The 25,839-nt window shown below is 44.5% G+C and overlaps 2 protein-coding genes across 7 annotated transcripts; both read left to right on the forward strand.

Moving 5' to 3' along the window:
• The first annotated feature begins 297 nt into the window (after positions 1–297).
• Positions 298–9,774, forward strand: LOC120040137 (alpha-actinin-2-like). Of its 3 annotated transcripts, none has more exons than XM_038985387.1 (3): positions 298–335; positions 5,697–7,145; positions 7,487–9,774. In XM_038985387.1, the coding sequence occupies exons 2-3, from the start codon at positions 7,011–7,013 to the stop codon at positions 7,643–7,645; spliced, it is 294 nt and encodes a 97-aa protein (XP_038841315.1). In that variant the 5' UTR covers positions 298–335; positions 5,697–7,010; the 3' UTR covers positions 7,646–9,774. The 3 variants fall into 3 exon arrangements, with proteins under 3 accessions (XP_038841315.1, XP_038841316.1, XP_038841314.1); XM_038985388.1 differs by lacking the exon at positions 298–335 and having other exon boundaries at positions 5,605–6,656; positions 6,777–7,145; XM_038985386.1 differs by lacking the exon at positions 298–335 and having other exon boundaries at positions 5,605–7,145.
• Positions 9,775–10,181: 407 nt separating this feature from the next.
• On the forward strand, positions 10,182–25,835 carry LOC120040135 (methionine synthase-like). 4 transcript variants are annotated; one of them, XM_038985382.1, is made up of 10 exons: positions 10,183–10,346; positions 11,448–11,668; positions 12,486–12,575; positions 14,772–14,841; positions 14,968–15,060; positions 17,032–17,138; positions 17,375–17,434; positions 24,236–24,330; positions 25,576–25,674; positions 25,774–25,835. In XM_038985382.1, exons 1-10 carry the CDS (start codon positions 10,310–10,312, stop codon positions 25,802–25,804), a joined length of 903 nt encoding a protein of 300 aa, XP_038841310.1. In that variant the 5' UTR covers positions 10,183–10,309; the 3' UTR covers positions 25,805–25,835. The 4 variants fall into 4 exon arrangements, with proteins under 4 accessions (XP_038841311.1, XP_038841313.1, XP_038841310.1 ...); XM_038985384.1 differs by lacking the exon at positions 25,774–25,835 and having other exon boundaries at positions 14,968–15,056; positions 25,576–25,648; XM_038985383.1 differs by lacking the exons at positions 24,236–24,330; positions 25,576–25,674; positions 25,774–25,835 and adding an exon at positions 23,197–23,695 and having other exon boundaries at positions 10,182–10,346.
• Positions 25,836–25,839: the final 4 nt, after the last annotated feature.

The following is a 25,839-nucleotide window of genomic DNA, read 5'->3' on the forward strand; positions in this document are numbered from 1 at the left end:
TTAATGACAGATTCACCTCCAGTCATTAATGACAGATTCACCTCCAGTCATTAATGGTAGATTCACCTCCAGTCATTAATGGCAGATTCACCTCCAGTCATTAATGACAGATTCACCTCCAGTCACACAGTCATTAATGACAGATTCACCTCCAGTCATTAATGACAGATTCACCTCCAGTCATTAATGGTAGATTCATCTCCAGTCACACATCTCCAGGACGTGAGTAATGTATCAAACATAATCCTTTACCAGGTAGGACATGAGTAATATATCAAACATAACCCTTTACCAGGTAGGACATGAGTAATGTATCAAACATAACCCTTTATCAGGTAGGACATGAGTAATGTATCAAACATAACCCTTTACCAGGTAGGACATGAGTAATGTATCAAACATAACCCTTTACCAGGTAGGACATGAGTAATGTATCAAACATAACCCTTTACCAGGTAGGACATGAGTAATGTATCAAACATAACCCTTTATCATGTAGGACATGAGTAATGTATCAAACATAACCCTTTATCAGGTAGGACATGAGTAATGTATCAAACATAACCCTTTACCAGGTAGGACATGAGTAATGTATCAAACATAACCCTTTACCAGGTAGGACATGAGTAATGTATCAAACATAACCCTTTACCAGGTAGGACATGAGTAATGTATCAAACATAACCCTTTACCAGGTAGGACATGAGTAATGTATCAAACATAACCCTTTATCAGGTAGGACATGAGTAATGTATCAAACATAACCCTTTACCAGGTAGGACATGAGTAATGTATCAAACATAACCCTTTATCAGGTTGGACATGAGTAATGTATCAAACATAACCCTTTATCAGGTTGGACATGAGTAATGTGGTTATGGTTGGTTCCAAGATGGCATAGCAGTTCAGACGTCATTTTGTCCTCGTATTGTCGTGTCCTGTATATATATATATATTTACATCTTTCTTCGCATATCTTTTATATATTTTATTATCCAAGAACTCAACTACAAAAGCTTTCCTGCAACCCGCCTCACCAATTACAAAAAAAAAAGTATTATTTACCTCAAATCTGAAAATCCACAGTGGAAGCTAGCCAGAGGCTAACCAGAAGCTGGCCAGAACCTAGCCAGAAGCTAACCAGAAGCTAGCCGGAAGCTACCCAGAAGCTAACCAGAAGCTACCCAGAAGCTAACCAGAAGCTAGCCAGAAGCTAATCTGAAGCTGCCCAGAAGTTAGCCGGTTTGCTGGCTAGCGTTGGTGTTTCAGCTGCCCACGTTTTGTGGTCATCAGCTATTCCTTTAGCTCGATAATCTATCGGCACTTTTGTGCAACGCGACTCGGACCGGAGCATACCGGGCCTATTTTTCTCAGTGTCCCCGGATTTCAGCCGCAGGCTCTGGACGTTTGCACCTTGATTTCGCAGCTAGCTAGCTGCAAACCGTGTGACTATTGGCTTACGTCGATCCCGGAACTTAAATTATTCCGGAGCTAGCCAGCTGAAGAGTTCCATCAGCCACTCCTGGGCTACAATCACCTATCCGGACCCGTTTTTTTGCTGCAGATGCGGAGCCCCACCGGGCCTTCACGACTGACTGCCGACGTTATCTGCCCGAGGGAGTTATCCAACTGGCACCTCCGTCGCGACGTTACCTGAACGCTCATCTGGGGCCCGCTAATCGTTAGCTGTCTTATCAGCTGCTATCTGAATAAGTATATCGGACAATTTTTCTTGGGTCACTATAACTATTTTGCCAATTGGATTGATCCCCTCTACCACACGGAACCCCACTAATCTACCGACGGAAACGCACGAGGTGTCTAAAAAATAGACTTCCATCCTATGCTATCTTGCTACCGATAGCCATCTACCCGGCCAGCTGTCTGGATCGCCGTGACCCCAACCAACCTCTACTCACTGGACCCTTATGATCAATCGACTAAGCATGCCTCTCCTTAATGTCAATATGCCTTGTCCATTGCTGTTCTGGTTAGTGTTTATTGGATTATTTCACTGTAGAGCCTCTAGCCCTGCTCACTATACCTTATCCAACCTTTCAGTTCCACCACCCACACATGCGATGACATCACCTGGTTTCAATGATGTTTCTAGAGACAATATCTCTCTCATCATCACTCAATACCTAGGTTTACCTCCACTGTATTCACATCCTACCATACCTTTGTCTGTACATTATTCCTTGAAGCTATTTTATCGCCCCCAAAAACTTCCTTTTACTCTCTGTTCTAGACGTTCTAGACGACCAATTCTCATAGCTTTTAGCCGTACCCTTATCCTACTCCTCCTCTGTTCCTCTGGTGATGTAGAGGTGAATCCAGGCCCTGCAGTACCTAGCTCCACTCCTATTCCCCAGGCGCTCTCTTTTGATGACTTCTGTAACCGTAATAGCCTTGGTTTCATGCATGTTAACATTAGAAGCCTCCTCCCTAAGTTTGTTTTGTTCACTGCTTTAGCACACTCTGCCAACCCAGATGTTTTAGCCGTGTCTGAATCCTGGCTTAGGAAGACCACCAAAAATTCTGACATTTTCATCCCTAACTACAAGATTTTCAGACAAGATAGAACGGCCAAAGGGGGCGGTGTTGCAATCTACTGCAAAGATTGCCTGCAGAGTTCTGTTTTACTATCCAGGTCTGTTCCCAAACAATTTGAACTTCTACTTTTAAAAATCCACCTCTCTAAAAACAAGTCTCTCACCGTTGCCGCCTGCTATAGACCACCCTCTGCCCCCAGCTGTGCTCTGGACACCATATGTGAACTGATTGCCCCCCATCTATCTTCAGAGCTCGTGCTACTAGGCGACCTAAATTGGAACATGCTTAACACCCCAGCCATCCTACAATCTAAGCTTGATGCCCTCAATCTCACACAAATTATCAATGAACCTACCAGGTACCACCCCAAATCCGTAAACACGGGCACCCTCATAGATATCATCCTAACCAACTTGCCCTCCAAATACACCTCTGCTGTTTTCAACCAAGATCTCAGCGATCACTGCCTCATTGCCTGCATCCGTAATGGGTCAGCGGTCAAACGACCTCCACTCATCACTGTCAAACGCTCCCTGAAACACTTCAGCGAGCAGGCCTTTCTAATCGACCTGGCCGAGGTATCCTGGAAGGATATTGATCTCATCCCGTCAGTAGAGGATGCCTGGATATTTTTTTTAAATGCCTTCCTCACCATCTTGAATAAGCATGCCCCATTCAAGAAATTTAGAACCAGGAACAGATATAGCCCTTTGTTCTCTCCAGACCTGACTGCCCTTAACCAACACAAAAACATCCTATGGCGTTCTGCATTAGCATCGAACAGCCCCCGTGATATGCAACTTTTCAGGGAAGCTAGAAACCAATATACACAGGCAGTTAGAAAAGCCAAGGCTAGCTTTTTCAAGCAGAAATTTGCTTCCTGCAACACAAACTCAAAAAAGTTCTGGGACACTGTAAAGTCCATGGAGAATAAGAACACCTCCTCCCAGCTTCCAACTGCACTGAAGATAGGAAACACTGTCACCACCGACAAATCCACTATAATTGAGAATTTCAATAAGCATTTTTCTACGGCTGGCCATGCTTTCCACCTGGCTACCCCTACCCCGGTCAACAGCACTGCCCTCCCCTCTGCTTCTCGCCCAAGCCTTCCCCATTTCTCTTTCTCCCAAATACAGTCAGCTGATGTTCTGAAAGAGCTACAAAATCTGGACCCTTACAAATCAGCCGGGCTAGATAATCTGGACCCTTTCTTTCTAAAACTATCTGCTGAAATTGTTGCCACCCCTATTACTAGCCTTTTCAACCTCTCTTTCGTGTCGTCTGAGATTCCCAAAGATTGGAAAGCAGCTGCGGTCATCCCCCTCTTCAAAGGGGGGGACACTCTTGACCCAAACAGCTACAGACCTATATCTATCCTACCCTGCCTTTCTAAGGTCTTCGAAAGCCAAGTCAACAAACAGATTACCGACCATTTCGAATCCCACCATACCTTCTCCGCTATGCAATCTGGTTTCAGAGCTGGTCATGGGTGCACCTCAGCCACGCTCAAGGTCATAAACGATATCTTAACCGCCATCGATAGGAAACAATACTGTGCAGCCGTATTCATTGACCTGGCCAAGGCTTTTGACTCTGTCAATCACCACATCCTCATCGGCAGACTCGACAGCCTTGGTTTCTCTAATGATTGCCTCGCCTGGTTCACCAACTACTTCTCTGATCGAGTTCAGTGTGTCAAATCGGAGGGTCTGTTGTCCGGGCCTCTAGCAGTCTCTATGGGGGTGCCACAGGGTTCAATTCTTGGACCGACTCTCTTCTCTGTATACATCAATGATGTCGCTCTTGCTGCTGGTGAGTCTCTGATCCACCTCTACGCGGACGACACTATTCTGTATACTTCTGGCCCTTCTTTTGACACTGTGTTAACAACCCTCCAGGCGAGCTTCAATGCCATACAACTCTCCTTCCGTGGCCTCCAATTGCTCTTAAATACAAGTAAAACTAAATGCATGCTCTTCAACCGATCGCTGCCTGCACCTGCCCGCCTGTCCAACATCACTACTCTGGACGGCTCTGACTTAGAATATGTGGACAACTACAAATACCTAGGTGTCTGGTTAGACTGTAAACTCTCCTTCCAGACTCACATTAAGCATCTCCAATCCAAAGTTAAATCTAGAATTGGCTTCCTATTCCGCAACAAAGCATCCTTCACTCATGCTGCCAAACATACCCTTGTAAAACTGACCATCCTACCAATCCTCGACTTCGGTGATGTCATTTACAAAATAGCCTCCAAAACCCTACTCAATAAATTGGATGCAGTCTATCACAGTGCCATCCGTTTTGTCACCAAAGCCCCATACACTACCCACCACTGCGACCTGTACACTCTCGTTGGCTGGCCCTCGCTTCATACTCGTCGCCAAACCCACTGGCTCCAGGTCATCTACAAGACCCTGCTAGGTAAAGTCCCCCCTTATCTCAGCTCGCTGGTCACCATAGCAGCACCTACCTGTAGCACGCACTCCAGCAGGTATATCTCTCTGGTCACCCCCAAAACCAATTATTCCTTTGGCCGCCTCTCCTTCCAGTTCTCTGCTGCCAATGACTGGAATGAACTACAAAAATCTCTGAAACTGGAAACACTTATCTCCCTCACTAGCTTTAAGCACCAGCTGTCAGAGCCGCTCATAGATTACTGCACCTGTACATAGCCCATCTATAATTTAGCCCAAACAACTACCTCTTTACCTACTGTATTCATTTATTTATTTTGCTCCTTTGCACCCCATTATTTCTATCTCTACTTTGCACTTTCTTCCACTGCAAACCAACCATTCCAGTGTTTTTTTACTTGCTATATTGTATTTACTTCGCCACCATGGCCTTTTTTATATTTTTATTTATTTATATATATATTTTGTTTGCCTTCACCTCCCTTATCTCACCTCACTTGCTCACATTGTATATAGACTTATTTTTCACTGTATTATTGACTGTATGTTTGTTTTACTCCATGTGTAACTCTGTGTTGTTGTTTGTGTCGAACTGCTTTGCTTTATCTTGGCCAGGTCGCAATTGTAAATGAGAACGTGTTCTCAATTTGCCTACCTGGTTAAATAAAGGTGAAATAAATAAATAAATAAAATGTATCAAACATAACCCTTTACCAGGTAGGACATGAGTAATGTATCAAACATAACCCTTTACCAGGTAGGACATGAGTCATGTATCAAACATAACCCTTTATCAGGTAGGACATGAGTAATGTATCAAACATAACCCTTTACCAGGTAGGACATGAGTAATGTATCAAACATAACCCTTTACCAGGTAGGACATGAGTAATGTATCAAACATAACCCTTTATCAGGTAGGACATGAGTAATGTACCAAACATAACCCTTTACCAGGTAGGACATGAGTCATGTATCAAACATAACCCTTTACCAGGTAGGACATGAGTCATGTATCAAACATAACCCTTTACCAGGTAGGACATGAGTCATGTATCAAACATAACCCTTTACCAGGTAGGACATGAGTAATGTATCAAACATAACCCTTTATCAGGTAGGACATGAGTAATGTATCAAACATACCCCTTTACCAGGTAGAACATGGGTAATGTATCAAACATAACCCTTTACCAGGTAGGACATAAGTAATGTATCAAACATAACCCTTTACCAGGTAGGACATGAGTAATGTATCAAACATAACCCTTTACCAGGTAGGACATGAGTCATGTATCAAACATAACCCTTTACCAGGTAGGACATGAGTCATGTATCAAACATAACCCTTTACCAGGTAGGACATGAGTAATGTATCAAACATAACCCTTTATCAGGTAGGACATGAGTAATGTATCAAACATAACCCTTTACCAGGTAGGACATGAGTAATGTATCAAACATAACCCTTTACCAGGTAGGACATGAGTAATGTATCAAACATAACCCTTTACCGGGTAGGACATGAGTAATGTATCAAACATAACCCTTTACCAGGTAGGACATGAGTAATGTATCAAACATAACCCTTTACCAGGTAGGCCATGAGTAATGTATCAAACATAACCCTTTACCGGGTTGGACATGAGTAATGTATCAAACATAACCCTTTACCAGGTAGGACATGAGTAATGTATCAAACATAACCCTTTACCAGGTAGGACATGAGTAATGTATCAAACATAACCCTTTACCGGGTTGGACATGAGTAATGTATCAAACATAACCCTTTACCAGGTAGGACATGAGTAGCACAGCTGTCTTATCTTTCTGTTATTCTCAACCTGATTGACTCAATGTTATCCTGATTCCAGATCTGTTTGTTATGTCACCTGACAATGACCATATGTATTGGCAAGACAGCACAAACAGATCTGGGACCTGGCTAAATCAATGTGGCTGTATGTAATGAAGTAGCCTGGTTATACGATGCTCTGTGATTTGTAGGGAGAGTCTGAGTTTGCCCGCATCATGTCTCTAGTGGATCCCAACGGGTCCAACAAGGTGACCTTCCAGTCCTTCGTTGACTTCATGACTAGAGAGACGTCCGACTCAGACACCTCAGAGCAGGTCCTCGCCTCCTTCAAGATCCTGGCTGCTGATAAGGTGACAAGTGATGGTTCTCTGTGTCTCTCTCACTCGCTTTCTCTCTGTCTCTCTCACTTGCTTCCTCTCTGTCTGTCTCTTTCACCCGCTTTCTCTCTGTCTCTCTCACTTGCTTCCTCTCTGTCTGTCTCTTTCACCCGCTTTCTCTCTGTCTCTCTCACTTGCTTCCTCTTTCACGCCTTGCTTTATCTGTCTCGCACATGCTTACTCTCTCTCTCTCTCTCTCTCTCTCTCTCTCGAGCACTTTCTCTCTCTCTCTAGCCAAGTCATGTTAAAGTTTATTTTACAATGTCATCTCAAATGTGTGTCCCTAATGTCCCTCTGTGTTATCTTTTCCACAGCCCTTCATCCTGCTGGAGGAGCTGCGTAGAGAGCTGCCCCCAGAGCAGGCAGAGTACTGCATCGCCAGGATGCCCCTCTACAATGGGCCTGATGGGGTCCCAGGGGCCCTGGACTACACTGTCTTCTCCACTGCCCTCTACGGGGAGAGCGACCTCTAGCTTCACACTCCAGAAATGCACCCTGACCTCGTATCAGTCTCGCCCCATTTTTGTTCCACACATTTACATCTAAATTGATTCATATTTTGACCGGTACTAAAAGGTAGTTATGTTTGAGAAATACAAACGCATTTTAAAGCCGTTTCATGAGTGTATGATTTCTAAAGAGTAGGGAGAAATATTTATTTCAAAGGACTGAGCAGGATTCATTCACTAGATTTAAAAAAAATGATGACTCAGTAAATGTGAAATTACATGTGATTCACATAAAAGTAACTTACACATAAAAAGTAACTTGCACATAAAAGTAACTTACACATTAAAAGTAACTTACACATAAAAAGTAACTTGCACATAAAAAGTAACTTACACATAAAAAGTTACTTGCACATAAAAGTAACTTACACATAAAAAGTAACTTGCACATAAAAGTAACTTACACATTAAAAGTAACTTACACATAAAAAGTAACTTGCACATAAAAAGTAACTTACACATAAAAAGTTACTTGCACATAAAAGTAACTTACACATTAAAAGTAACGTGCACATAAAAGTAACTTACACATTAAAAGTAACTTGCACATAAAAGTAACTTACACATAAAAAGTAACTTGCACATAAAAGTAACTTGCACATAAAAGTAACTTACACATAAAAAGTAACTTGCACATAAAAGTAACTTACACATTAAAAGTAACTTGCACATAAAAGTAACTTACACATAAAAAGTAACTTGCACATAAAAGTAACTTACACATTAAAAGTAACTTGCACATAAAAAGTCACTTACACATTAAAAGTAACTTGCACATAAAAAGTAACTTACACATAAAAAGTAACTTACACATTAAAAGTAACTTGCACATAAAAAGTAACTTACACATAAAAAGTAACTTGCACATTAAAAGTAACTTACACATTAAAAGTAACTTACACAAGAAGCGCTACTAAGTTATTTGCTAGTCACCGTTGGAGACCTAAAGATACGGAGTGATGAGAAGCTTGTATTGTAACAGTGTTTGCACTCTTCTACATTATTACATAAAAAACAGGGGACGGTTTTGCCTCATCTGTTCAGTGCCTAAAATGAATGGAAAAGGACCCAGTATGCTAGTCTGGTCCCTGATCTGATCCCACAGCCTGGTCCTAGATCTGATCCCACAGCCTGGTCCCAGATCTGATCTCACCTAGCCTGGTTCGAGATCTGATCCCCCTAGCCTGGTCCCAGATCTGATCCCACAGCCTGGTCCCAGATCTGATCTCACCTAGCCTGGTTCGAGATCTGATCCCACTAGCCTGGTCCCAGATCTGATCCCACAGCCTGGTTCCAGATCTTATCTCGCCAGCCTGACCCCCAGATCTGATCTCTCTAGCCTGGTCCCAGATCTGATCTCACTAGCCTGGTCCCAGATCTGATCAAGCCAGCCTGGCCCCCAGATCTGTTTGTGCTCTAATCCATCCAGGCTACATTATAATCCACCAAGGCTACATTATAATCCACCCAGGCTACATTATAATTCACCCAGGCTACATTATACTTCACCCAGGCTACATTATAATTCACCCAGGCTACATTATAATCCACCCAGGCTACATTATAATCCACCCAGGCTACATTATAATCCACCCAGGCTACATTATAATCCACCCAGGCTACATTATAATCCACCCAGGCTACATTATAATCCACCCAGGCTACATTATAATCCACCCAGGCTACATTATAATCCACCCAGGCTACCAGTATGTCAGAACTGCAGTGCTGTTTATTGTCAAAACGAGTGAAAACTTGTGTTTCATGATTGGAGTCGAGTTTCCCCTAAAGGCTCATGTTGAGTCAGTCTAGCATTTCTCCCATTAATGTTCAGGGTTAAGCTTGGGGGAGGAGAAGCTGATCCTAGGTCTGTACCGAGGGGAAACTTTAACCCCCAGAGACTCATGATTGGACAGTAACTAGGCTGTGTTTGATGCCAGAAACAAAATAATGTAACTGTAAAATAACAAACTGTTTGTCTGGGTAAAACTACAATCTTAGTCTCCTCAAGAACGCTGATGTGGAATCTGAAGGTATGAAGAGTTTCTAGTGTAAGACGAAGGAGCAGAAAATAAACTCAGTGATTAAAACGTTTCGGTAGTTTTTCTTCTGTTTTGCTGAACGTTCTGAATATCCTAGTGAAACCTGTTGATTACGGCACAATACAGGCAGGTAGACTTTCTGATTATTTTAGGACGTGTTTTTTTCCCCCTCAGATTTGTACTTTCTAGGCTTTGTTGAGACTTTGTCAAGTTATGTAAGAAAATAACATCAACGGGAAGTCTATACATTTTCAGACATGATTTTAAACGCCTTATTAAATAAAAGGCTTTGGAATCTGTGTCAAACCAACTTTCCCTTTCAGAGAGCTGACACCTTGAACATGTAATCAGTTAGCTACATTTTCATGCCACATATCGTAGTAATTCTTCTCCGAGACGGACCTGAATGTTGCTCAATCAAACCTGCGCATGCGCGGTTCCGCAGCTCCTCCACGCCAGACCGAGGAAAGTGATTTATGGACATTGAGTTGACAAGCAGCCGCCGGCAGGGTCAGTGTGGGTTGCTCGTCAGGCACTTTTTGTTCCTTTGCAGTTATAACAACCAACAGAAGAAGAATTACAAGCCATGGCGCCTACAATATATGAGAGTTCAACAAGAAAAGGTAAACTGTTGCAACTTCCTGGTTTAGTATTAAACGTTAGCTGGATATGAGTTGGCTGCCTAGCAGCTGTCAATGACTGGCTAGATAGTTGAAGTTGGTTAGCTAGCTAGCTGTATATCCACGTGAATTTATGGTCGACATTTTTCCATCCAGCTACCCTAAATGACAAACGTTTTTAATTTATTCATTCATAGATAGATAGCTACATAGCGAGCTAGTCAACATGTGCTAGCTGCATGTTCCACTGCCCGGCAGAGTAACGTTAGCAAAACACGGTCAAAGAGATAGATAGTTAGCAGGGAACGTTCCGTTCTAATTTATAAGTTTGGGTCAGAATGTCACGACACGAAACGTTTCTAAACCTGACGGAAACGAAACGGGAGGGACCTACCTGAATTTGTCCAATAGAAACTCTGGTGTTATTTGCAAAACTCGAGTTCCTGAATTTGTAAAAATATAAACTCTCGTTTTAGTTGCAAAACGTGTAACTACTGTTTCCATTGGACAAATTCACGTAAGTCTTATCCCCGTTCCGTTTGTTTCCATTTAAGAAACGTTTTACAACTGAAACCGCGTAATGAATACACCCCAGCTGGCCTGGCACGTGTAAACCACTTCCATGTAAACAAGCGAGTTATATAACATTTTAGCTCGGGAATGGACAACTGGTGCTCGGATCAATCCCCCTCCACAGAAATATTATTATATATATACAGTACCAGTCAAAAGTTTGGACACACTTACTCATTCCAGCGTTTTTCTTATTTTTAAAAAACAATTTTCTACATTGTAGAAAAGTAGTGAAGACATCAACTATGGAATAACACATATGAAATCATGTAGTAACCAAAAAAAGTGATGTAACAAATCAAAATATATTTGATATTCTTCAAAGTAGCCACCATTTGCCTTTAAATGACAGCTAGGCATTCTCTCGACCAGTTGATATAACCATATTAACAAGTAATATACTAACTGCAGAGCTTCACTAGAGGCTGAGCTCAGGGAGCTGTTAGGCAAGAGGACCATGATACTAGATGGAGGGATGGGAACATATTAAACATGTCGTAACCATATTAACATGTTAACTGCATACCTCAGGTAGTGGCCCTAGCAGACCTTCCCTAGAGGCTGAGCTCAGGGAGCTGTTAGGCAAGAGGATCATGATACTAGATGGAGGGATGGGCACCATGATCCAGGAGAGGCGATTGGAGGAGGAACACTTCAGGGGGGAGGAGTTTAAAGACCACACCCACAGCCTGAAGGGCAACAACGACCTGCTGAGCATCACCCAGAGTGATGTCATCTACAATATACACAAGGTACGGTGATGTCATCTACAATATACACAAGGTACGGTGATGTCATCTACAATATACACAAGGTAAGGTGATGTCATCTACAATATACACAAGGTACGGTGATGTCATCTACAATATACACAAGGTACGGTGATGTCATCTACAATATACACAAGGTACGGTGATGTCATCTACAATATACACAAGGTACGGTGATGTCATCTACATTATACACAAGGTACGGTGATGTCATCTACAATATACACAAGGTACGGTGATGTCATCTACAATATACACAAGGTACGGTGATGTCATCTACAATATACACAAGGTACGGTGATGTCATCTACAATATACACAAGGTACGGTGATGTCATCTACAATATACACAAGGTACGGTGATGTCACCTACAACACGCACAAGGTACGGTGATGTCACCTACAACACGCACAAGGTGCGGTGATGTCACCTACAACACGCACAAGGTACGGTGATGTCACCTACAACACGCACAAGGTACGGTGATGTCACCTACAACACGCACAAGGTGCGGTGATGTCACCTACAACACGCACAAGGTACGGTCAGTGGAGTTAAAGAGTGGTTCACGTTATCCAGGACGGCAACACACCTGAGATGTAAAAGTTAGGCTGTCATCAATGCACCTGTCTGTTACGCCGTAGTAATAATTAACCTGCACCTAGAATTGTTGTTCTGTTATTTGGACGCATTTCCGGTCTTTATGTGGGAGACGGACGGACGAGATTACCCTTTTTGTTTGGTGAAACCCCGCTGCGTGAATAAGCATCGACGTTCCTCTCTTGTGTTTGTTCCTAGGAATACCTGCTTGCCGGGGCCGACATCATTGAGACAAACACGTTCAGTAGCACCTGTATCGCCCAAGCCGACTACGGACTGGAACATTTGGTAAGAGAACGGGTCAGTGGGTGGTCCTGTAGAATAACACTCCGATTACCAATCAGAAGCTGTTATCGCAACATCAGATCACCAATCAGAAGCTGTTATCGCAACATCAGATTACAATTCAAAAGCTGTTATCGCAACATCAGATTACCAATCAAATGCTGTTATCGCAACATCAGATCGCCAATCAAAAGCTGTTATCGCAACATCAGATCACCAATCAGAAGCTGTTATCACAACATCAGATTACCAATCAAAAGCTGTTATCGCAACATCAGATTACCAATCAGAAGCTGTTATCACAACATCAGATTACCAATCAAAAGCTGTTATCACAACATCAGATTACCAATCAAAAGCTGTTATCACAACATCAGATCGCCAATCAAATGCTGTTATCGCAACATCAGATTACCAATCAGAAGCTGTTATCGCAACATCAGATTACAATTCAAAAGCTGTTATCGCAACATCAGATAACCAATCAAATGCTGTTATCGCAACATCAGATCGCCAATCAAAAGCTGTTATCGCAACATCAGATTACCAATCAGAAGCTGTTATCACAACATCAGATTACCAATCAGAAGCTGTTATCACAACATCAGATCACATGTAGTCAGTCAGGGATAGGTTCCTGATAATGGAATTCATATGTTTAAAGTAATGACTAAAGAATTCCACCCTGAAACCATATAATTGTAGGAAATTTATTAGAATCATAAAACTCTAATCTGATGATGTGTGTAGTTTTAGTCAGAATTAGAACAAGGATCTTTTGTTCCTTTTTTAGTAGGTAAGCAGGGTGCAAGTGTGAAACAAATGATAAGAGGAGCTATCGACAGACGAGTTGTACTACTGTGTTCCTGTTAAAGGAATTTAATTCCTATATGTTCATCAACCAATTCAATGAAAACACTCTGCCCATACATAAGAATTTGTAAGATACTTATCAGCATTAAATGGACAGAAACCAGTCTTATAATCAATCAATCAATCAATAGCGTTTATTCTCGAGAGTACTGATCATAGTACAATTTACATCAGGTTATATAATAAAGATGATGTCATAGGTTTTAATGTCCATCCTCCTCTCGGATACAATGGCAGTACAGTTAGCGTTCTTATTTTGTCTGCCACCTGTTAGACAATCTGCAACCAACCCAAGGTCTCACCCCTCCCTGGGTAGACACATCATTCCAGCTTATCTGAAGATAACTCCATTCTTTCTAACAAGGAACACATTACATTCAGCATTATGATTATAATAGGATTCATTCATACAGTAACGTAGTAGTCTTCTGTTTAGTTATAATTCTAAGTCAAATGTATACATATTTTAGTCATTTATTCATAAAAATCCCATAACAGTTCCTTACAGGACATTCTGTCCCCACCCGTGGAGGGGAGAAACTGTTAGGCTCGCAGAAGATTGTGAAACATGTTGCAGATTAAAGAAACAATGTATCTGTGTAGTGGAAAAACACTGAGCAAGGCGTAGCTTAAAGAAACAATGTATCTGTGTAGTGGAAAAACACTGAGCAAGGCGTAGCTTAAAGAAACAATGTATCTGTGTAGTGGAAAAACACTGAGCAAGGCGTAGCTTAAAGAAACAATGTATCTGTGTAGTGGAAAAACACTGAGCAAGGCGTAGCTTAAAGAAACAATGTATCTGTGTAGTGGAAAAACACTGACTGTCTGAGCAAGGCGTAGCTTAAGATTTTAACTTGTTTGTGTGTGTGTTATAAAGACTGTGTTTGCATTTTTGATTTCAGAACGTTCTCGTGAATAAACTGTACGGACCTTTTGCATAAGCTGAGTCTTTGCCTAATTATTATTAAACCCAGGGTCTTACAAACCTCGGGCGATTGGTCAAAGCTTAAATAATTGTTAGTTATTATCATTGGGACTGAAAATTCTCGTGACAGCTTGGTCCTTCGAGCCGGATCTCAATATCTTTTTCTGTCGTTCCACGGAGACACCGAAACCGTGCACGGGCGGATGAAATATCCGTAGATTAAAGCACTGGCCCCTTTCTGAGGGTTCTTTACAGGCCGGTGGCGAACTGGTGCACGACAGAAACGGTGACGAGATCCAACCTACATTTAAAATTCTCGTGACAGTTCCTAAAGGTGACTTGACACAATAAATGTCTCACTCACTCATTCAGGTTGTTTTGACTCCCTGATGTTTTCCCAGGCTTATCGTATGAACAAAGTGTCAGCAGAGATCGCCAGGAAAGCAGCAGATGACGTCACCAACCAGACAGGTCAGCCGATAAAGATGAAAGTATTTTCATTGGAGGAAAAAACCCTATTTGACATTGACAATATTGTGTAAAATAGATATGTATTTATCTGTTTGTAACTCACACATCTTTTGTTTTTATGACCAGGTTGTAAGAGATACGTGGCGGGCGCCATGGGCCCCACCAATAAAACCCTGTCTGTGTCTCCCTCGGTGGAAAGACCAGACTTCAGGAACGTCAGTAAGAGAACAGCTTGTTGTTTTAGGCCTCACTTCTTCTTCCTTCTCTTCTCTGCCGTTTGGCAGGTGTTTTCAGAGCCCTACAGTGGTTTGAAATGTCACTACAGATCTACACTATACAGCTGTCTTAACTGTTATCCTATCGGTGTCTATAAGGCCTCTCATACCTACACTATACACTATGTATCTGTTATCCTATCGGTGTCTATAAGGCCTCTCATACCTACACTATGTATCTGTTATCCTATCAGGGTCTATAAGGCCTCTCATACCTACACTATGTATCTGTTACCCTCTCAGATCTACACTATGTATCTGTTACCCTCTCAGATCTACACTATGTATCTGTTACCCTCTCAGATCTACACTATGTAACTGTTACCCTATCAGATCTACACTATGTATCTGTTACCCTCTCAGATCTACACTATGTATCTGTTACCCTCTCAGATCTACACTATGTAACTGTTACCCTATCAGATCTACACTATGTATCTGTTACCCTCTCAGATCTACACTATGTATCTGTTACCCTCTCAGATCTACACTATGTATCTGTTACCCTCTCAGATCTACACTATGTATCTGTTACCCTCTCAGATCTACACTATGTATCTGTTACCCTCTCAGATCTACACTATGTAGCTGTTACCCTCTCAGATCTACACTATGTATCTGTTACCCTATCAGGGTCTATAAGGCCTCTCAGATCTACACTATGTAGCTGTTACCCTCTCAGATCTACACTGTGTAACTGTTACCCTATCAGATCTACACTATGTAACTGTTACCCTATCAGATCTACACTATGTATCTGTTACCCTCTCAGATCTACACTATGTATCTGTTACCCTCTCAGATCTACACTATGTATCTGTTACCCTATCAGGGTCTATAAGGCCTCTCAGATCTACACTATGTATCTGTTACCCTCTCAGATCTACACTATGTATCTGTTACCCTATCAGGGTCTAAAAGGCCTCTCAGATCTACACTATGTATCTGTTACCCTCTCAGATCTACACTATGTATCTGTTACCCTCTCAGATCTACACTATGTATCTGTTACCCTCTCAGATCTACACTATGTATCTGTTACCCTCTCAGATCTACACTATGTATCTGTTACCCTCTCAGATCTACACTATGTATCTGTTACCCTATCAGGGTCTATAAGGCCTCTCAGATCTACACTATGTAACTGTTACCCTCTCAGACCTACACTATGTATCTGTTACCCTATCAGGGTCTATAAGGCCTCTCAGATCTACACTATGTATCTGTTATCCTCTCAGATCTACACTATGTATCTGTTACCCTATCAGATCTACACTATGTATCTGTTACCCTCTCAGATCTACACTATGTATCTGTTACCCTATCAGGGTCTATAAGGCCTCTCAGATCTACACTATGTATCTGTTATCCTCTCAGATCTACACTATGTATCTGTTACCCTATCAGATCTACACTATGTATCTGTTACCCTCTCAGATCTACACTATGTATCTGTTACCCTATCAGGGTCTATAAGGCCTCTCAGATCTACACTATGTAACTGTTACCCTCTCAGATCTACACTATGTAGCTGTTATCCTCTCAGATCTACACTGTGTAACTGTTACCCTATCAGATCTACACTATGTATCTGTTACCCTCTCAGATCTACACTATGTAACTGTTACCCTCTCAGATCTACACTATGTATCTGTTACCCTCTCAGATCTACACTATGTATCTGTTACCCTATCAGGGTCTATAAGGCCTCTCAGATCTACACTATGTAACTGTTACCCTCTCAGATCTACACTATGTAACTGTTACCCTCTCAGATCTACACTATGTAACTGTTACCCCATCAGGGTCTAAAAGGCCTCTCAGATGACTCTTGATAAACCATTGCTAATCAGAGTTGGCTGTACTATCTCTGATGGTGCTACCGTGCTGAGTGGTCGTGTGTCTTCCCCCTCAGCCTTTGATGAGCTGGCTGAGGCCTACGCTGAGCAGGTCCGGGGTCTGTTGGATGGAGGAGCGGATATTATCATGGTGGAGACCATCTTTGACACGGCCAACGCCAAGGTACACCTTCTTCACTCGCTGTCTTCATCACTGACGGTCTTCATCACTGACGGTCTTCATCACTGACGGTCTTCATCACTGACGGTCTTCATCACTGACTGTCTTCATCACTGACGGTCTTCATCACTGACGGTCATCTAGTTTCTATCAATATGATTCTAGTTTTACATACGATTCCATACAATTGATCATAATCAATGTATCTATTTTTTATATTTTTTTATCTTGTCATAAAGGCAGCACTGTTTGCTATCGACAAACTGTTTGAAGAGAGCTACGAACCAAGACCTATATTTGTAAGTATGAATTCTGTCTTTTGTCACTATCTTGACAGTATATTTCGTAGTTAAATTAACCAATAAATGTTCAATCTCTCACTAGAGAGGAGTTTGTTCCTGTAGTGTGCAGAGCTACTAGATTTGATTGGTTGATTGATTGATTGGTTGGTTGATTGTGCCGTGCTGCCAGATCTCAGGGACCGTATTGGTCAGGAGGAGGGCTGTGACCGTATTACAGCCAGATCTCAGGGACCGTATTGGTCAGGAGTAGGGCTGTGACCGTATTACAGCCAGATCTCAGGGACCGTATTGGTCAGGAGTAGGGCTGTGACCGTATTACAGCCAGATCTCAGGGACCGTATTGGTCAGGAGTAGGGCTGTGACCGTATTACAGCCAGATCTCAGGGACCGTATTGGTCAGGAGTAGGGCTGTGACCGTATTACAGCCAGATCTCAGGGACCGTATTGGTCAGGAGTAGGGCTGTGACCGTATTACAGCCAGATCTCAGGGACCGTATTGGTCAGGAGTAGGGCTGTGACCGTATTACAGCCAGATCTCAGGGACCGTATTGGTCAGGAGGAGGGCTGTGACCGTATTACAGCCAGATCTCAGGGACCGTATTGGTCAGGAGTAGGGCTGTGACCGTATTACAGCCACACCGGCTGTCATGGCAGCAGTCAAATTCCCTGTGACTGTTGGGCCACTGTGATCCCAATCCAAAACTGTGCAAATGAATGGCGCTGATGTGTAGCCTACCAAAGTTGTTAACTGTCCTCTCTAATCCAGGGGTGTTAAACTCATTCCATGGAGGGCCTAGTGTCTGCAGGGTTTTGTTTTTTCCTTTCAATAAAGACCTAGACAACCAGGTGAGGGGAGTTCCTTACTGAGACCTAGACAACCAGGTGAGGGGAGTTCCTTACTGAGACCTAGACAACCAGGTGAGGGGAGTTCCTTACTGAGACCTAGACAACCAGGTGAGGGGAGTTCCTTACTGAGACCTAGACAACCAGGTGAGGGGAGTTCCTTACTGAGACCTAGACAACCAGGTGAGGGGAGTTCCTTACTGAGACCTAGACAACCAGGTGAGGGGAGTTCCTTACTGAGACCTAGACAACCAGGTGAGGGGAGTTCCTTACTGAGACCTAGACAACGAGGTGAGGGGTGTTCCTTACTGAGACCTAGACAACCAGGTGAGGGGAGTTCCTTACTGAGACCTAGACAACCAGGTGAGGGGAGTTCCTTACTGAGACCTAGACAACCAGGTGAGGGGAGTTCCTTACTGAGACCTAGACAACCAGGTGAGGGGAGTTCCTTACTGAGACCTAGACAACCAGGTGAGGGGAGTTCCTTACTGAGACCTAAACAACCAGGTGAGGGGAGTTCCTTACTGAGACCTAGACGACCAGGTGAGGGGAGTTCCTTACTGAGACCTAGACGACCAGGTGAGGGGAGTTCCTTACTGAGACCTAGACTACCAGGTGAGGGGAGTTCCTTACTGAGACCTGGACAACCAGGTGAGGGGAGTTCCTTACTGAGACCTAGACAACGAGGTGAGGGGTGTTCCTTACTGAGACCTAGACAACCAGGTGAGGGGTGTTCCTTACTGAGACCTAGACAACCAGGTGAGGGGTGTTCCTTACTGAGACCTAGACAACCAGGTGAGGGGAGTTCCTTACTGAGACCTAGACAACCAGGTGAGGGGAGTTCCTTACTGAGACCTAGACAACCAGGTGAGGGGTGTTCCTTACTGAGACCTAGACAACCAAGTGAGGGGAGTTCCTTACTGAGACCTAGACAACCAGGTGAGGGGAGTTCCTTACTGAGACCTAGACAACCAGGTGAGGGGAGTTCCTTACTGAGACCTAGACAACCAGGTGAGGGGAGTTCCTTACTGAGACCTAGACAACCAGGTGAGGGGAGTTCCTTACTGAGACCTAGACAACCAGGTGAGGGGTGTTCCTTACTGAGACCTAGACAACCAGGTGAGGGGAGTTCCTTACTGAGACCTAGACAACCAGGTGAGGGGAGTTCCTTACTGAGACCTAGACAACCAGGTGAGGGGAGTTCCTTACTGAGACCTAGACAACCAGGTGAGGGGAGTTCCTTACTGAGACCTAGACGACCAAGTGAGGGGAGTTCCTTACTGAGACCTAGACGACCAGGTGAGGGGAGTTCCTTACTGAGACCTAGACGACCAGGTGAGGGGTGTTCCTTACTGAGACCTAGACGACCAGGTGAGGGGTGTTCCTTACTGAGACCGAGACGACCAGGTGAGGGGAGTTCCTTACTGAGACCTAGACAACCAGGTGAGGGGAGGTCCTTACTGAGACCTAGACGACCAGGTGAGGGGTGTTCCTTACTGAGACCGAGACAACCAGGTGAGGGGAGTTCCTTACTGAGACCTAGACAACCAGGTGAGGGGAGTTCCTTACTGAGACCTGGACAACCAGGTGAGGGTCCTAGACAACCAGGTGAGGGGAGTTCCTTACTGAGACCTAGACAACCAGGTGAGGGGAGTTCCTTACTGAGACCTAGACAACCAGGTGAGGGGAGTTCCTTACTGAGACCTAGACAACCAGGTGAGGGGAGTTCCTTACTGAGACCTAGACAACCAGGTGAGGGGAGTTCCTTACTGAGACCTAGACAACCAGGTGAGGGGAGTTCCTTACTGAGACCTAGACAACCAGGTGAGGGGTGTTCCTTACTGAGACCTAGACAACCAGGTGAGGGGAGTTCCTTACTGAGACCTAGACAACCAGGTGAGGGGAGTTCCTTACTATGACCTAGACAACCAGGTGAGGGGAGTTCCTTACTGAGACCTAGACGACCAAGTGAGGGGAGTTCCTTACTGAGACCTAGACGACCAGGTGAGGGGTGTTCCTTACTGAGACCTAGACTACCAGGTGAGGGGTGTTCCTTACTGAGACCGAGACAACCAGGTGAGGGGAGTTCCTTACTGAGACCTAGACAACCAGGTGAGGGGAGTTCCTTACTGAGACCTAGACGACCAGGTGAGGGTTGTTACTTACTGAGACCGAGACAACCAGGTGAGGGGAGTTCCTTACTGAGACCTAGACAACCAGGTGAGGGGAGTTCCTTACTGAGACCTGGACAACCAGGTGAGGGTCCTAGACAACCAGGTGAGGGGAGTTCCTTACTGAGACCTAGACAACCAGGTGAGGGGAGTTCCTTACTGAGACCTAGACTACCAGGTGAGGGGTGTTCCTTACTGAGACCTAGACTACCAGGTGAGGGGAGTTCCTTACTGAGACCTAGACAACCAGGTGAGGGGAGTTCATTACTGAGACCTAGACAACCAGGTGAGGGGAGTTCCTTACTGAGACCTAGACAACCAGGTGAGGGGAGTTCCTTACTGAGACCTAGACAACCAGGTGAGGGGAGTTCCTTACTGAGACCTAGACGACCAAGTGAGGGGAGTTCCTTACTGAGACCTAGACGACCAGGTGAGGGGAGTTCCTTACTGAGACCTAGACGACCAGGTGAGGGGTGTTCCTTACTGAGACCTAGACGACCAGGTGAGGGGTGTTCCTTACTGAGACCGAGACGACCAGGTGAGGGTCCTAGACAACCAGGTGAGGGGAGTTCCTTACTGAGACCTAGACAACCAGGTGAGGGGAGTTCCTTACTGAGACCTAGACAACCAGGTGAGGGGAGTTCCTTACTGAGACCTAGACAACCAGGTGAGGGGAGTTCCTTACTGAGACCTAGACAACCAGGTGAGGGGAGTTCCTTACTGAGACCTAGACAACCAGGTGAGGGGAGTTCCTTACTGAGACCTAGACAACCAGGTGAGGGGAGTTCCTTACTGAGACCTAGACAACCAGGTGAGGGGAGTTCCTTACTGAGACCTAGAAGACCAAGTGAGGGGAGTTCCTTACTGAGACCTAGACGACCAGGTGAGGGGAGTTCCTTACTGAGACCTAGACAACCAGGTGAGGGGAGTTCCTTACTGAGACCTAGACAACCAGGTGAGGGGAGTTCCTTACTGAGACCTAGACAACCAGGTGAGGGGAGTTCCTTACTGAGACCTAGACAACCAGGTGAGGGGAGTTCCTTACTGAGACCTAGACAACCAGGTGAGGAGAGTTCCTTACTGAGACCTAGACAACCAGGTGAGGGGAGTTCCTTACTGAGACCTAGACAACCAGGTGAGGGGAGTTCCTTACTGAGACCTAGACGACCAAGTGAGGGGAGTTCCTTACTGAGACCTAGACGACCAGGTGAGGGGAGTTCCTTACTGAGACCTAGACAACCAGGTGAGGGGAGTTCCTTACTGAGACCTAGACGACCAAGTGAGGGGAGTTCCTTACTGAGACCTAGACGACCAGGTGAGGGGAGTTCCTTACTGAGACCTAGACGACCAGGTGAGGGGAGTTCCTTACTGAGACCTAGACAACCAGGTGAGGGGAGTTCCTTACTGAGACCTAGACGACCAGGTGAGGGGTGTTCCTTACTGAGACCGAGACAACCAGGTGAGGGGAGTTCCTTACTGAGACCTAGACAACCAGGTGAGGGGAGTTCCTTACTGAGACCTGGACAACCAGGTGAGGGTCCTAGACAACCAGGTGAGGGGAGTTCCTTACTGAGACCTAGACAACCAGGTGAGGGGAGTTCCTTACTGAGACCTAGACTACCAGGTGAGGGGTGTTCCTTACTGAGACCTAGACTACCAGGTGAGGGGAGTTCCTTACTGAGACCTAGACAACCAGGTGTGGGGAGTTCCTTACTGAGACCTAGACAACCAGGTGAGGGGAGTTCCTTACTGAGACCTAGGACAAATAATCATCTGAACGATGAGGACGAATAATCACCTGAACGATGAGGACGAATAATCACCTGAACGATGAGGACGAATAATCACCTGAACGATGAGGACAAATAATCACCTGAACGATGAGGACAAATAATCACCTGAACGATGAGGACGAATAATCACCTGAACGATGAGGACGAATAATCACCTGAACGATGAGGACGAATAATCACCTGAACGATGAGGACGAATAATCATCTGAACGATGAGGACAAATAATCACCTGAACGATGAGGACAAATAATCACCTGAACGATGAGGACAAATAATCACCTGAACGATGAGGACAAATAATCACCTGAACGATGAGGACAAATAATCACCTGAACGATGAGGACAAATGGTGATGGCAGTTAGAGCTCCCGTTCTGAAATGGACACGGGGAAAGTCCCAGACCCAATATGCACAAATTCATTTTTTAAAACCTGTTCCGGAAAGGACCTAAAGGACAACGGGTCCGATCCGAGTGAAGGAAGCAGTAGAAAAAGCCAATTGTTTTGCTACTTCATTAAACCGGAGCCATGGAGAGAGGGGCACAATGAGCTGGAGCAGGCACGGATGGAGATTTACATCATGCAGCCATTATCTTTTAGATTTCGAAGACATTCCCAGGTTTATAGGCCATGTCACAAAATAATGGATTTGATTGTGACGGTGTAGGCTATATTAAATGCATTTAATCAACTTTTTCCCCCCCCCAAAGGTGCGCATCAACAGCTTGTAAGTGTGGAAGCCCAGAGACGCTAAACATGTTTGTTAAATAACGGTCAATTACCACGAGACCGGCATGACAATTACCGGCTGACAAAAATTGGATGACCGCCACAGTCCTAGACAGGAGTGGTCGTACTCTCTCAGGACAGATTGATTGTGTTTCTAGATATCAGGCACCATAGTGGACAGGAGTGGCCGTACTCTCTCAGGACAGATTGATTGTGTTTCTAGATATCAGGCACCATCGTGGACAGGAGTGGTCGTACTCTCTCGGGACAGATTGATTGTGTTTCTAGATATCAGGCACCATCGTGGACAGGAGTGGTCGTACTCTCTCAGGACAGATTGATTGTGTTTCTAGATATCAGGCACCATCGTGGACAGGACTGGTCGTACTCTCTCAGGACGGATTGATTGTGTTTCTAGATATCAGGCACCATCGTGGACAGGAGTGGTCGTACTCTCTCAGGACAGATTGATTGTGTTTCTAGATATCAGGCACCATCGTGGACAGGAGTGGTCGTACTCTCTCAGGACAGATTGATTGTGTTTCTAGATATCAGGCACCATCGTGGACAGGAGTGGTCGTACTCTCTCAGGACAGATTGATTGTGTTTCTAGATATCAGGCACCATCGTGGACAGGAGTGGTCGTACTCTCTCAGGACAGATTGATTGTGTTTCTAGATATCAGGCACCATCGTGGACAGGAGTGGTCGTACTCTCTGGACAGATTGATTGTGTTTCTAGATATCAGGCACCATCGTGGACAGGAGTTGGTCGTACTCTCTCAGGACAGATTGATTGTGTTTCTAGATATCAGGCACCATCGTGGACAGGAGTGGTCGTAATCTCTCAGGACAGATTGATTGTGTTTCTAGATATCAGGCACCATAGTGGACAGGAGTGGTCGTACTCTCTCAGGACAGATTGATTGTGTTTCTAGATATCAGGCACCATAGTGGACAGGAGTGGTCGTACTCTCTCAGGACAGATTGATTGTGTTTCTAGATATCAGGCACCATCGTGGACAGGAGTGGTCGTACTCTCTCAGGACAGATTGATTGTGTTTCTAGATATCAGGCACCATCGTGGACAGGAGAGGTCGTACTCTCTCAGGACAGATTGATTGTGTTTCTAGATATCAGGCACCATCGTGGACAGGAGTGGTCGTACTCTCTCAGGACAGATTGATTGTGTTTCTAGATATCAGGCACCATCGTGGACAGGAGTGGTCGTACTCTCTCAGGACAGATTGATTGTGTTTCTAGATATCAGGCACCATCGTGGACAGGAGTGGCCGTACTCTCTCGGGACAGACAGGAGAGGCCTTCGTCATCAGTGTGTCCCATGCCAAACCCCTCTGGTGAGTCACTACTGTGTCTTATTCTGACCTCATCAGACTGGGCCTCAGTAGGCTGATATACAGTGTGTTACTGTGTGTTATTCTGACCTCATCAGACTGGACCTCAGTAGGCTGATATACAGTGTGTTACTGTGTCTTATTCTGACCTCATCAGACTGGGCCTCAATAGGCTGATATACAGTGTGTTACTGTGTCTTATTCTGACCTCATCAGACTGGGCCTCAGTAGGCTGATATACAGTGTGTTACTGTGTCTTATTCTGACCTCATCAGACTGCGCCTCAGTAGGCTGATATACAGTGTGTTACTGTGTCTTATTCTGACCTAATCAGACTGGGCCTCAGTAGGCTGATATACAGTGTGTTACTGTGTCTTATTCTGACCTCATCAGACTGGGCCTCAGTAGGCTGATATACAGTGTGTTATTCTGACCTCATCAGACTGGGCTTCAGTAGGCTGATATACAGTGTGTTACTGTGTCTTATTCTGACCTCATCAGACTGCGCCTCAGTAGGCTGATATACAGTGTGTTACTGTGTCTTATTCTGACCTAATCAGACTGGGCCTCAATAGGCTGATATACAGTGTGTTACTGTGTGTTATTCTGACCTCATCAGACTGGGCCTCAGTAGGCTGATGTACAATGTTACTGTGTCCTATTCTGACCTCATCAGACTGGGCCTCAGTAGGCTGATATACAGTGTGTTACTGTGTGTTATTCTGACCTCATCAGACTGGGCCTCAGTAGGCTGATGTACAATGTTACTGTGTCCTATTCTGACCTCATCAGACTGGGCCTCAGTAGGCTGATATACAGTGTGTTACTGTGTCTTATTCTGACCTCATCAGACTGCGCCTAAGTAGGCTGATATACAGTGTGTTACTGTGTCTTATTCTGACCTCATCAGACTGGGCCTCAATAGGCTGATATACAGTGTGTTACTGTGTCTTATTCTGACCTCATCAGACTGGGCCTCAATAGGCTGACTATACAGTGTGTTACTGTGTTCCTTATTCTGACCTCATCAGACTGGGCCTCAGTAGGCTGATATACAGTGTGTTACTGGTCTTATTCTGACCTCATCAGACTGGGCCTCAATAGGCTGATATACAGTGTGTTACTGTGTATCTTCTGACCTCATCAGACTGGGCCTCAGTAGGTGATATACAGTGTGTACTGTGTCTTATTCTGACCTCATCAGACTGGGCTCAGTAGGCTGATATACAGTGTGTTCCTCTCTTCCAGTATTGGTCTTAACTGTGCCTTAGGAGCCACTGAGATGAGGCTTTTATTGAAGCTATTGGGAAATGCACAATGCTCACGTCTTATGCTACCCCAATGCAGGTAACCAGCACCCCGGAAACTTAGCATCTAGCTAGCTCACCTTTTGTGTTTTGTGTTCACAACCACGATTTGCTATTTTCACACACTTGCTTGTTCCAGGTCTCCCCAATACGTTCGGTGGATACGATGAGACCCGGAATTGACAGCCTCACATTTAAAGGTAAA

Source organism: Salvelinus namaycush, unplaced genomic scaffold (genome assembly GCF_016432855.1).
Source record: "Salvelinus namaycush isolate Seneca unplaced genomic scaffold, SaNama_1.0 Scaffold3264, whole genome shotgun sequence".
Lineage (NCBI taxonomy): Eukaryota > Metazoa > Chordata > Actinopteri > Salmoniformes > Salmonidae > Salvelinus > Salvelinus namaycush.

What these genes read in the sequence shown, in the direction of transcription:
- LOC120040135 (XM_038985382.1), top strand. Translation starts at nt 10,310, where the DNA reads ATGGCGCCTACAATATATGAGAGTTCAACAAGAAAAG. An exon ending in TCATCTACAATATACACAAG is followed by an intron (nt 11,669 to 12,485) that starts GTACGGTGATGT and finishes GTTTGTTCCTAG; the next exon opens with GAATACCTGCTTGCCGGGGC. An exon ending in TGACGTCACCAACCAGACAG is followed by an intron (nt 14,842 to 14,967) that starts GTCAGCCGATAA and finishes TTTTATGACCAG; the next exon opens with GTTGTAAGAGATACGTGGCG.
- LOC120040137 (XM_038985387.1), top strand. Translation starts at nt 7,011, where the DNA reads ATGTCTCTAGTGGATCCCAACGGGTCCAACAAGGTGACCTTCCAGTCC. An exon ending in AGATCCTGGCTGCTGATAAG is followed by an intron (nt 7,146 to 7,486) that starts GTGACAAGTGAT and finishes TCTTTTCCACAG; the next exon opens with CCCTTCATCCTGCTGGAGGA.